The sequence below is a fragment of the Callorhinus ursinus genome, unplaced genomic scaffold, assembly GCF_003265705.2.
Source record: "Callorhinus ursinus isolate GAN/ISIS: 27379988/994484 unplaced genomic scaffold, GSC_fseal_2.0 scaffold4, whole genome shotgun sequence".
In the NCBI taxonomy this organism is placed as follows: domain Eukaryota; kingdom Metazoa; phylum Chordata; class Mammalia; order Carnivora; family Otariidae; genus Callorhinus; species Callorhinus ursinus.
The window spans coordinates 54247706-54261821 of record NW_027397066.1 but is presented as its reverse complement, the minus strand read 5'-3'; the positions used below and the strand labels follow the sequence as shown (position 1 = coordinate 54261821).

General features: G+C 33.2%; 1 protein-coding gene across 4 annotated transcripts in view; it reads left to right on the top strand.

The window, feature by feature from the left end:
• Positions 1-13586, top strand: part of CENPC (centromere protein C) — a 79156-nt gene extending 65570 nt beyond the window's left edge. For 3 of the 4 annotated variants that reach the window (XM_025887461.2, XM_073891756.1, XM_073891755.1), the window contains 6 exons: positions 484-588; positions 1342-1470; positions 3405-3500; positions 5206-5360; positions 12012-12102; positions 13027-13586. In XM_025887461.2, coding sequence (XP_025743246.1) covers positions 484-588; positions 1342-1470; positions 3405-3500; positions 5206-5360; positions 12012-12102; positions 13027-13097 — 647 coding nt within the window. In that variant the 3' untranslated portion in view covers positions 13098-13586. Of the gene's footprint in view, positions 1-483; positions 589-1341; positions 1491-3404; positions 3501-5205; positions 5361-12011; positions 12103-13026 lie in introns of those variants that run through there. The other variant, XR_012377933.1, reaches the window with a different exon arrangement.
• Positions 13587-14116: the final 530 nt, after the last annotated feature.

Below are 14116 nucleotides of genomic sequence, written 5' to 3'. Positions count from 1 at the left end.
TGTTCAGTCAGCTCTCAGTTCTTCAGAAGGAATTTGTCTATATATAGGTGCAGGTTCAGTGTGTCCATGGAGGTTGTGAGTTCAGGGTCTTCCCTATGCTACCATCTTGGACCGCCTCTAGCTTTGCCTCTTTTTGTGAATTTTTTTGCAGACTCATTTTCTGTAAATTAAATTCTGAATCAAGTTATGGCTAAATTGCCTTCAGTCAGTTTACATTTCTACTTAAAATATATTTGAGTTTCTGTGTACCTTTAACATCATTCACCCTGCGTGTTACCAAGTTTTTTAATCTTGGCCAATCTAGCAGCTTATTTTTTTCATTGGCATTTCTTTATTAGCACAAATATATTATAAAATTTTTGTTTTTCTACTGTTTTGTCTAGAAACATTAGTATTCTAGAGGGTAATATCAGTCGTTCCACTACAAAGACTATTCAATTAAACATTTATATGTGTACATTTTTGTGTAATATCTTTTTACAGTATTGCCTTCCAACACACCAAATGTTCGCAGGACCAAGAGAACACGATTGAAACCTTTGGAATATTGGCGGGGAGAGCGAATAGATTATCATGGAAGGCCATCAGGTAAATTCCAATTTACACTTTAATATCTGACAATAAATAATAATGAGGATGCAACAGTTTATATTATGTGCAAAGCACTGTCTTACATATTTGCATAAATTACCTCATTTTATCATCGTCTTCGAAAAATGAGGCCAGAACAGATTCAAGTACAGATTTGTCTGAATACTATAGAAATGCTTATCTTTTTCTCTCTTTGGTAGCAGTTTGAGGTGAGTGTGTGGCTTGAGAATGTTATTATTCCATACTATTGAACAAGGTTTTTAATTGCATAAATTAAGTCATTAGATCAGAACATGAGAAAATTATAAAAGTGGCAAAGAGTAATAAATATTCCCCTTTACTATTCTCATCCCATTTGCTCATCATATTTCTCTACAGAAATATAGACAGTGGGCAAGAAAGTTAGTTCCTTTCTGTGGTAGATATATCTAAGTCAAAGAACTAAGCTCACTTGTGAATTATTATAAATACTTCATTGCTGGGTTTTGTGTTCTTTGTTTTTCAACCTGACTTGATTTCAAGCAACAGAGATTCTATCATGTTTTATCAGTCATCTAGATTTAGGGTAGTAGAAACATAAGTGGAATTGGTTGGTATTTGTGTTATTTGAGTTACTAGCTCTAGGATATAGTAATAGTACTGGATTCTGTGGTAGTCTGAAAGGAAATGTGCTATAGTAATTTAAATTTTGTTTCAGTATTTTTACTCTCTCAGGTATGACACTTTACCTTTTTTGTTGTTAACTTTCAGGGGGATTTGTGATTGGTGGAATACTGTCCCCAGACACAGTATCATCTAAAAGGAAGTCAAAAGGAAACGTTGGAAAAGTCAACAAAATGGTTAATAGGAAAAGGATCTGTCTTGATAATGAGGAAAGAAGTATGAACTTATTCCTGAAAGTAACTTTTAGATTTTATTTTAAATAATATTGCTCTGAGAAGTAGCTCTTTACAAATTTTGAAATTTATTTGTAAAAATGTTAGATGTAATACTTCAGGGTGAATTCACTTTTTTTTCTTTATTTTTAAGTTTTTTATTTTAATCCCAGTATAATTTACATATAGTGTTATATTAGTTTCAGGTGTACAATATAGTAATTCAACAATTCTAAACATCATTACTCATTGCTCATCACGATAAGTATACTCTTAATCCCCTTTACCTACTTCACCCATCCTCCCACCCACCTCCCTTCTTATATGCTTTATTTTATTTTATTTTATTTTATTTTATTTTTATTTTTATTTTTTTAAAGATTTTATTTGTTTATTTGACAGAGAGAGAGAGACACAGCGAGAGCAGGAACACAAGCAGGGGGAGTGGGAGAGGGAGAAGCAGGCCTCCCGCCGAGCAGGGAGCCCGATGCGGGGCTCGATCCCAGGACCCTGGGATCATGACCTGAGCCGAAGGCAGACGCTTAACGACTGAGCCACCCAGGCGCCCCTTATATGCTTTATTTTAAATGAGTACCCTCAGTGAAAGTTATTTTTTTTTTCAACAAGAACGTTTTTAACTTGAAATATACTTCAGAATACATGGTTCTAGAAGATATATATAAAACATTCCATCCAAGAAAAATAGAATACACATTTTCTTCAAGTACACACAGAAGAATCTTCACATAAAAAGAGACATAACAAATATTACAAATTTAAGAAGACTGAAATCATACCAAGTACATTTTCCAACCACAATGGTACAAAAGTAAAGATCAACAATAAAACAAAGCTGGAAAATCTACAATGTAAACTATTAAATATTTAGTATGTGAATATTAAACAATACACTACTGCACAAGCAAGCATTGGGCCAAATAAGAAATCAAATGACAAAACTGGTCATTACTTTCAGTGTTATGTTATTGTTTATTCTGGTCTCTATTTTATTTATTTCTGATTTTTCTTTGTTATTTCCTTCCTCTACTAAATTTCAGCTAAATCTTTTTCTAGTTCTTGTGGTGTAATGTTAAGTTGTTTCTTTGAACTTTATGTCTTAATACAAACATTTTATAGCATTAATTTCACTCTTAACATCTGCTTGTGCTGCAACCTATAGGTTTTGGAATATGTGTTTTCTTTTTCTATTGTTTTGAATTCACTTTTTTTTTTTTTAAAGATTTTATTTATTTATTTATTTATTTATTTGACAGAGAGAGACAGCGAGAGAGGGAACACAAGCAGGGGGAGTGGGAGAGGGAGAAGCAGGCTTCCTGCCGAGCAGGAAGCCTGATGGGGGCTCAATCCCAGGACCCTGGGATCATGACCTGAGCCGAAGGCAGACGCTTAACGACTGAGCCACCCAGGCGTCCCTTGAATTCACTTTTTAATGTCCACTCTTTTTTCCAAATTCTGAAAATAGACATATTTTGCTTTTTAAAAAAATCATTAATAGCATAATATAAAACACTTCTCATGAGTAAATTACCCTGTCATTGAAGCTCACTTTTCCCATGCTCAAATTATGATTAAAATAGACATTTTAATGAATTTTTAGTGTATTACATACTTCTAGCTCTCTGAGAGAGTATTCAAAACATTTTTGATGATGCAAGAATATCAACAGTTGTCATAACAGGTTTACAGAAAATAAGTTTAGTATGTTTGATTCTATATTAAATCATTGTGGTTTTGAATTTTTGTTTATCAGAGTAGTCATTTATAAATAGGAAAATAGGAAGAGATTGTTATGCCTGTGGTAGTCTTTTTTTTTCTTTTCTTACAACTTGTCCATAGCTGTATTTCATACTAGACTTTCTTTTAGTTGAGAAGAATTTTAAGTAAGTAGTTTGTATTACAGTGATATTTCTTTTGCAGAGAATAAACTCATGGTAGATCTGAGTATACCTCTGGGAGATCCATTGCAGCCAACAAGGGTAAAGGACCCAGAAACAAGAGAGATTATTCCCATGGGTAAGATTAGGGATAATGAAAATGTTTAATTTAACAATTAGTAAGGACAGATTGCTGGCTTGATGACTAGCCTATCTGCTTTCTCTTTTTCTTCCCAGCTCTTTTAGAGCCAAAGTCCAGTAGAGTCTCTAATTCCAATAAGCAGCCTATGTGAGGACTACTCTGGGGGAGCTCTGATAGCAAACAATGTCTAGCGGACACATAGCACAATGTATTTATCTTCTAGGGTACAGGTGTTATCATCAGGAGTGTTGCCTCCCCTAGTAGGGCCCAGGCCTTCTTTAACCAAGATGACACATGGGAACAGGGTTTTTTTTATGGGTAGCTGTTGCGATTTGCTGGTAGATCCCAGAATACACCCTTACTGTGAGTCCAGGCAGGGATTGTGGGCAGGATTTAGACAGCCTTCTGAGCCATGGGATGCCAATAATAGTACCTAGGAAATCAGACCTTTAGGGTGATGACTAGCAAGGACATTGATATGCCACACAAATGCCAGGCTTAACCTTAAGGCCAGTGGAGGGTCCTAGAGGCCTACTGTTGTATCTAATAGGCATTAAAAGTACATTGTCTCTGAGACCATGATCGGTTCCAAAGGATGGACTGTAGTGTGATGAGGGCAAGTAGGGGACACTTAGCTATTTACCAACAGGTAATATTTACATACAGGAAATACTTAAGTGTTTTAGCTGTTTTGACTATATTGGTGAGTACTGAGGACCATTTATCCTAAGTCAGAGGACAAATAGGTCAAATCAGAGAGGCAGTAATTGTATTCCCAATTAAAATTTTGGCTGTGAAATAGGTTCCATTTGACATCTTAAGTAGTAAAGTTATTTTTATAATCAGATTGTTTATTTGGCAACAGAGGTAGAAGTACAGAAAATTTTGTTTAGTGTAGTGTCCTAACTAAAAACATTGCTATATTGTATCAGGTTGGAAAAGTTGTGAGTGTTGTCAGGAGTTCTTAACTTTTTGTCTGTTTCTTGAGTATGTATTTTCTATATCCTGTAATCTGTGAGATTACTAACATTCCCAAATATCCAAGGAAACAGAAGTTGATTGCAGAAGAATATTTAAACTATATATTTGGAAAAGTTTATAAGTAAAAGGGAAATTCAGAAATGAGATAGTGATTGTGAGCAACAGTAAGTACCCTTGCTTTACTTGATAAAAATCTTGCTATTTAATAATCAGTCAAGCAAGCACAAAATAATCTATTATGATGATATATTTGTTAATTGTGGGCTATGTTAAACTTTTTAAAGATGTGGAATTCTTGTTTCTTAGCTAATTTTGTTTTCTGTCTGAGCTATAATAGAAATAATAATACTGCCATTGTTATTATTAATAGCTAAGACCTACCTAATGCTTATTTGTGCCAGACAGTATTTTAAATACTTTATACACATTAATTCATTTGATAGTCACAATTCTAACATAGATGAACTATATTGTCCCATTTTATAGAAAAGAAAAGAGAGGCAGAGAGAGAGAACTAACTTGCCTGGTCACACAACTTGTGAGACATACAAAATTTGACCTCTGCCATTCTAGTTCAAGTAAATGACCTTAATCACTTCTGTCTTTGTAAGGCAGGTTTATATCTAGGAATAATTCTGTTGTATATGTGTGTGTATATGTTATATCATTGAGCTTTATTATTGCTGTTTGCTTTATATTTATATTAGCGCTTTTCCCTTAGATCTTTTAAGGCCACGAGATACGTATCAATTTTTTGTTGAGCATGGTGAGTTGAAAGTGTATAAAACACTGGATACACCTATTTTTTCTACTGGAAAATTAATATTAGGACCACATCAAGAAAAGGGAAAGCAGCATGTTGGCTCAGATATATTGGTGAGTATATTTCTCCATATGTTTATGTTGCTCTGTTGGTATAACTCTGATTTGTTGGACTTGATGAGGCATTAAAAATGCTGTTTTATCAGAAATGATATTATTGTTGTGCATAGAGAATTTTTGTGTTAAATCTGTTTAGTCAGTCAGCTAGTGGTTATTTAAAAGTACCTGTTCTGTGCATAGCGGTGTAACCTTGAAATTCAAAATTTTTTTTTTTTAAAGTGTTGAAGCAGCCAATTCATTTATTTAATTTTTTTAAGATTTTATTTATTTATTTGACAGAGAGAGCACAAGCAGAGGGAGAGAGAGGGAGAAGCAGGCTAAGGAATGTTCTTTACTTAAAAGAACCATAGAATACAGGTTTGCAAACAAATCATTAGAGCTGTTGAAAATTAAGTCTAAATTTCATTTCACGGATCATGTAGTTTAGCAATAATGAGGTCTTAAAAGTCTTCTTCAGAATCATGTAATCAGCAGTAGACTGAGGACTAGGAGCTACTTACTTCAATAAGCACTAAATGTATTATTATATGGCAGTATTACTGGCTGAAATTATAATGAGATTCAAGGTGAGTCCATCCCTTTGTGTCTCATTGGAGGTACACGCACCTGCACCATTGATGTGAGATAGATACATGTTGTATTTGTACATTTTGAATTTGAAAATTACAGAATTTGAATATCACCAATTTTAATAATATTTACTATTTTACTGCCATTTAAAAATACTGAGTCTAAGGCACATTTTTCAGTAGGTAACATTTCAGGAACCTGTGATACAATGAGTTACTGGAGTATTGCATTCAAAACAATTATTTTTACTGACAAAATTAAACTCAAGAAAGAAAAAAAGAACATCAAGCCCTTGAGTTTATATTATCAAAGAAGGGCAAATTGAGGCAAGAAACGAAGGTACACATGAAGGTCAGAGTAATTCATTAATACATTAGTATAACTAGAATTAGATTTAAAATACTTTAAAATATGCTTTAACCCAATCTTAAAATATTCTCCAGATACTATTAAAAGAGTAAAAATAACACATTGAACTAACTGAAGTAATGATGACTTCTGCATAATCATTAAGTTAATTAATTAATATAAAATTAATATAAAATGAAGATAAGCATTATGAAATATCATCATTGAAATAATAGCAGTTACCCATTAAACTATAATGCCTTTATTATACAAAAGAAAATTTAAATGTAAATGTTTGAAAGTATTTAATCTGACTGCTATTCAAAGGAATCCACATTAAAAACAATATTTTATATTTACTTAGCTAGTAGAAATTATTGGAAAAATATTTGTACCCTTTGATTTATGAATCTCATTTCAGAGTATTTTCCTCAGAAAATAATTTAAAGGCTGGGGAAGCTGGATATATAGGTATTTATTGTAACATTGATAGTAACTGCAAAAATTAGAAACCATTGGAAAGTGTTGCAGAAAGAAATGGTTATATTTTATATTTTGACTTAATAAGATGTCATTATATGATAATAAGCAGTTATATAGCACTTAGATGTTCCAGGTACTGTACTAAGTATTTTTATATCAGTTTAAGCATATTATTTTTGAAGAATAGCCATATAAGAAGACCTTTAGGATAAATATTTAAGCAAACTTATGGAAAATAGAAAACTCTCTATTTTATTCTGACTAGAATTTAAAAATGCAAATTGAAGGAACTATAGAAAAATAACATGTTATCAGATGATTATACTTGATTTTTATTTCTTCTAAGTATTGCCTTTAACTTTTTATAATGAAAATCAGAGTTAAAGTTTTTTTATTTTTTTGTATAATAGAGTATTTTTACGTTTTTTAAAACATGAAGCACACTTTTAAATATATGCTTTTGAGAAACAAAAGGGACCAGATGGAGAACTAGCATAGGCTGTTAACTCTTTCCTTCAAACTCAGTGTTAAAGAATCTGTATGAGAGGGAGATAGTAGCAGTAGTAGATTTGTTAAAATCAAACCACAGAAGAATTAACAGATTAACTATGGGAGTTGGTTGTGGAGCTCTCCCAAAAGACAAGGAGATTAAGAAATGGAAAATAAAAAAGTGAAGTGATGTGGAGAACAGAAAAAAAAACAGGAGAAGAGAGGAAAAAACACAAATGAGTGAAGGGGTGGAAATATTTGAAAAATTAGACAATAAATGTTCCAGAACTAAAAAACAAAGAAGTGAGAGTAACATACTTTAAAGAACCAGAGTTCCTTAGAGAAATGTCTGAATGCAAGCCTGGAGCTGAGCTCGAAATATATATACACACACACACACACACACACACACACACACATATATACACATATATATGTATATATATATTTATTTATATATATATTTTAAGACTTATTTATTTTAGAGAGAGAGTGAGGGGAGGAGGGGCAGAGGGAGAGGGAGAGAGAGTCTCAAGCAGACTCTGCTCTGCGCGTGGAGCCTGACATGGGGCTGAATCCCACGATCCTGAGAACATGACCTGAGCCGAAACCAAGAGTTGGAGGCCTACTTGACTGCGTCATCCAAATGCTCCTGAGCTTGAAATGTTTTTTTTAATCATAACTGCTAGCAAACTTACCAAAGACCATTAGAGTTGGGTCATAAGGTCTCAGGATCCAACTTGAAGATGCTCTCACTGGACAAAGATGTGAAAACTTGAGAATCAGTAAGAATAACTTAAATGGATTGATACGTATCCATTATATTTAAATTCATGAATTTGAAAGACTGCTATAGAAAAGAAAAACTAATTCACTGCTCTTGGAGAATTCTAAGAGCCTAACTTATTTTGACAACAAATATGGTAAATAAAGGGAAATAAACATTTTTTTTGCCCTTATAAACTGTACTATTATGTAACCAAATAAAAATGAGGTGAAGTTGTCCTTTTTAGAAATATTCCAATTAGAGGTGCCTGGGGGCTCAGTCAGTTAAGCCTCTGCCTTTGGCTGAGGTCATGATCTCAGGGTCCTGGTATCGAGCCCCACATCAGGCTCTCTGCTCAGTGGGAGTCTGCTTCTCCCTCTCCCGCTGATGCTCCCCCTGCTTGTGGTCTCTCTTTCTCAAATAAATAAATAAAATCTTTAAAAATATTCCAATTAATAAATGAAAAAGGAATGGTAGAATAAAATATTACCATTTTGCAATCCCTGATAAACTGTTGGATCTGTCTAGGCATTGAATATGAATGTCTGCTAACATCTAAAAAAGAAGACAACCCCAGAAGTTGAAAATAGAGCTACCATATGACCCAGCACTTGCACTACTGGGTATTTATACCAAAGATGCAAATGTAGTGATCTGAAGGGGCACCTGCACCCCAGTGTTTATAGCATCAATGTCCACAATAGCCAAACTATGGAAAGAGCCCAGATGTCCACTGGACAGACTAGTGGATAAAGAAAATGTAGTGTGTGTGTGTGTGTGTGTGTGTATATATATATATACACACAATGTAATATTACTCAGCCATCAAAAAATGAAATCTTGCCATTTGCAACAATGTGGATGGAACTAGAGGGTATTATACTAAGTGAAATAAGTCAATCAGAGAAAGAATTATATGATCTCACTCATGTGGAATTTAAGAAACAAAACAGGATCATAGGGGAAGAGAGGAAAAAATAAGACAAGATGAAATCAGGGAAACAAACCATAAGAGACTCATAATCATAGGAAATAAACTGAGGACTGCTGGAGGGGAGGAGGTGGGGAGGATGGGGTTAAAAAATTAATTAAAAAAGTAATATATTAAAAAAAAGAAAGAGAAAAAAATAAATGAAAAGAAGACAACCAGACTTTATGTGCCTCCTGATGGAAGAATACAATACTATGTATGAAATAGTCTTGCCTCTTCCATTTCCTTTAAAAACAAACCAACAAACCAAAAAAAGAGAAAAAACATAAAGCAAACAACAAAAATACCTGAATTTGATCAAAACTCTAATATCTAACTACCAATTTAAGGAAATAAAGAATAGATGACCTTTCAAATGATACCTGAGGTTGTAATCAGCAAAATTCAACTATGCAAAGATTTTTACAGCAAACTTTTCTGCTTGCTTTCTTTAATAGGTAAGTTGCAAGGAATAAAAAAGAACCAAGTAGAACCTATAGATCAGTGTTTCTCAACCATGGCATTACTGACATTTTAGACTGGATAATGCTTTATTGTAGAAGGGCTTTCTGTGCATTGTGGAATGTTCAGTAGCATCCCTGACCTCTGCCAACTAGATTCTGGTAGTATTCCTCTAGTTGTAAGAATCAGAAATGTTCCCAGACATTGCCTCTTGTCTCCTGAAATTGAGAAATTACCTTCAAATTGAGAACTACTGTAGATTGAGCAATTTAAGAGGATAAACACTCTTAAAAATACATTTAAGAGACAGTTGGAAATTTTAATACTGACTGGGTATTTGATATTAAATATGTATTTATGTTTAGGTGTGATAAAACTGTTGTAGTTGTGTTTTTAAAAAGCACCTTGGGGGTGCCTGGCTGGTTCTATTGGTAGTGCATGTGACTCTTGATCTTGGGGTGATGAGTTCAAGCCACATGCTGAGTATGGAGATTACTAAAAAAATAAATAAATAAAACTTTAAAAAATAAATAAAAATTTTAAAAACACCTTGATTTTTTAGTACACACTGAAATATTTACAGATGATTTATGATGTTGGGGTATTTATTGCAAAATAACATGGAATGGGGGAAGTAAAGTGATGGAACAGGGAAGATTGTTGGTATTAGATATTCATGGGAGTTCATCATTCTGTTTTTGTGTACTTGAAAAGCCTTCCTATTAAAATGTTTGCAGAAGTGGAAAGAGGTGTACTTAGCTCAACTAAATAGATAAAGGAAAAAAAAAAACACCTAAAAATATATGCTTGACTTTCTGGGTAGTATGTTTGTTACCTTTTTGTCTTTTAAATTGAGGCAAAAATTCTTTTAGATGTAATAAAAAAATTTTTTTTTATTAAGTTATAAAGTACCTTTGGAACTTTTTGAAGAGCTTTTTTCCTACTTAGGGAGTTAGCATATTATAGTGGTTAAAAGCGTGAATTCTGGAATCAAAGTGCCTGAGTTCAGATCTCATTTTTGCCATTTACGTTGTGAACTTGGAAAATTACACACCTCTGTTGCCTCATTTTCTTCATTTGTATAAAGCTATTAAAATAGTACCTGTCTCATTGCTACTTACGTACATTAAATGAACAAATTAAGTGTTCAGAATAGTGGCTGGCAAGGAGTAAGTGCTATGTACATGCTAGCTGCTATTGTTTCTCTGGTATTTTAGGCTCATTTTACAAAGTGTTAAGAAAAAAAAGAGAAGGAGGTGGAAGAGGAGGAGTGATTCTCTGAGGCAATATATTTTTGATGGCTGAATCTCAAAATTTGAATCTGAATGTTTGAAGGCTTTATGTTTTTTTAGTAACCCCAAAACCAGATCATTGCCAGGGTGCTACCTATGTATAAAATGTAAAATTTGCCATGAATATGAATATGGAAGCCTTTATGACTGAGAGTTAGATTTATCCTCTTTTTCTTTCTTAATGTTGATGCTTGTTTAAATGTATCATTTATTTGTTTTGCTTTTTGTTCTCTCTTTCATCTGTCAGATTGAATTACTTGACCCAACCATGTAACTTTTAAAGAGGTGTACCTAAAACCTAGCTATTTTGTAGTATAGCTAAGTGATATTATTTACCGTGGTTCTGAATTTTCATAAGCTGGTAAATAATAAGAACAAAAGAAATTTCTTCCTGTATTAGTTTTCTGTTGCTGTTTTAACAAATTACTATAAATTCATTGACTTAAAACAACACCCGTTTATTATCTCACAGTTATAGATTAGAATCCTCATGAGCTTGGCTGAGTATTCTGTTTAGAGTATCACAGGGCTGGAATCAAGATATTGGGAGCTCTGTATCCCTCTCTGGAGATGCTTAGGATGACTCTGCTTTCAAGTTTATTCAGTTGTTGGCAGAATTCAGTTCCGTGTTGTTGTAGGACTGAGGCTCTCATTTCCTTGCTGGCTGTTAGCCAGAATTCAGTCTCAGCTTCTAGACTAGAAAGAGCCTATATTCCTTGGCTCATGGCCCTCTTATCTTCAGTGCCAGCAACAGTCTGTGTCCTTTTCATGCTTTGAATTTCTCTGGTTTTCCTCTGCTTCATCTCTCTTCTGCTTTTTTTTTTTTTTAAAGATTTTATTTATTTATTTGACAGAGAGAGACAGCTAGAGAAGGAACACAAGCAGGGGGAGTGGGAGAGGGAGAAGCAGGCTTCCTGCGAAGCAGGGAGCCGGATGCGGGGCTCAATCCCAGGACCTGGGATCATGACCTGAGCCGAAGTCAGACACTTAACGACTGAGCCACCCAGGCGTCCCTCTCTTCTGCTTCTAGGAGAAATTCTCCACTTTTAAGGGTTCATGTGATTAGAAAAGGCCCAGCTAGATAATCCAGATTTACCTATCTCCCAATCTCAAGGTCATTTTTGCCATGTAACAAAACAAATTCTGGAGATTAGAGTGTGAACATCTTTGGAGGTTCATTATTCTGCTTACCACATTTCCTTTAAGTTTCTTTGTAGTGTGGTGGTGTTGAATTTGAAATGAGATTTTAATTTTTAATTTTACAGGTTTTTTATGTTAACTTTGGTGACCTTTTATGTACCTTACATGAAACACCTTATATAATAACAACTGGGGATTCGTTCTATGTTCCTTCAGGTAAGAAAAATAAAGACATCTTCTTTCATATAGTTAAAATATTTATATAGCTGCTCATGAGTACCATGCAAATGGAAGCCACAGTGGTCAAAATGAAATGTCATGTGACTCATGCCAATACATATTTTGATTTTATCATTAGGTAAGTATGTTAGTATTTGCGTACATGAAAATTGAACAAGAATTGCTTATTGCGAAATGTAAAAATATTTAGTTTTATCCAGGGTAGTAGTAGGAAAATTATTTCTGCCGTATTACCTATAAGACACTACGTAGTCAAGTAATTTTTAGTAGGTTATTTTAAACATACAGAATAGTGTGTTTCATCAGCTATTAAAGAGCACAAGCCTCTGGAAAGAGGACTTTTAATTTGTTCATTTATTTATTCATCATTCAACAAAGGTGATTGAGAGTCTGTCAAGCACTGCTCTAAGAGTATAGGATACGTAAGTGACCAAAACAGGGGAAAAAAATCCCTGCCCTAATGGAGCTTACATTCTAATGAAAGGAGACAAAAATAATAGCAGTGTTTATATAGTCCTTAGTATGTACCAGCACTGTTGTGAACACATTATGATTATTATAACTCAGTTAATCTTAATATGTATCAATTTCTAATATATAGAAATTTTCTCTTTCTTCACCCTTGTCTAATTCACCTTAGCATTCATTATCAGAATGATGTGAGATTTTCATTTCTCTCAAACCTTATCTGGATCACAGGTGATGGTTAACTCTTGGATTTTTTTAGTTCTTGGAATTAAATAGACTTAAGAATTAAATAAGACCTACTTTAGGTTAGATGAATTGATTAAAAAAAATTTGGTACTATATACTGTAACTGCCTTAGTGATGGCTAAACATTTAATTAAAAGGAAATGATTCCTATGGAAATAATTTTTTTTCTTACTGCTTTACTTCTAGGTAATTATTACAACATCAAAAATCTCCTGAATGAGGAAAGTGTTCTTCTTTTTACTCAGATAAAAAGATGAAAGATGAAGCAAAGTTTAAATACGTGTGTGTGTGTATATATATGTAGACACACACATATATATATACACACACATAGATATAAAACAGTTTGTGCAGTTGAGACATTTATCTTTGTAATTATTTGTGATATTTTAAAATAAAAATTTTATTCAGTTTTGTGTGTTCTTTTATCTGATAAACATTTCAAACCCCCATGTGTCTTCTGATTTTTTTTATAAATGTACACATAGTCTGTAGTGATGCCCATATTCATAGTATTTTAATAACATGAAAAGAATCTCTGCTCTCACAGTGAAATATAGGACATTTCTTTTTTAGAAGAGATTTGATTAATATGTTCATTCATTTAGTAATCTTTTCCAAATGTTTTAAGTCACTAACAAAATAATCCAATAATAGAGAATTGTGGTATATGTAAATAATACATCTGTATTACTTTCTTAGGGCTTTGTAACAAAATATAGTACAAACTGGTGGCTTAAAAACAAAAATTTTTAATTAATTAATTAATTAATGCCGACATTATTTAATTAATTTTACTGTTGTAATTCAACAGTATGCGTTAGCTGTTTCTTTTATTTAAAAAAATCCGATGCAAATTTATTTTCCTGTGAGGCTTGCTAAGACACTGTCTGTTAACTTCTCAGTGTCTCCATAAGTTGCCGAATTTAGTATATGAATAAACTTTTTATCACTAGAGAAACTGGTTATATTTGCTTTCCCAAGTCAAGAGTTACAGGACTAGATGTGTTTCCCTCTTTGCCTAGACTGGCCAGATTTTTGTTCAGTAATCTGCAATGGCTTGATTATTTTTTTAAGTGAAGCATTTATTTTATTGATGTAACTTACAAATAGTCAAATGCATAGATCTTACAGTTCAATGAGTTCTTGGCAAGTACATCTAATACATTAAGTAACCCATAAAACTTTTGCCACTTCAGGAAGTTTATTCTGTCTAATTCAATACCTGTCAACCTGACTTGGGCCCTTGGGCCACCATTCTTTTTTATAGTGGTAG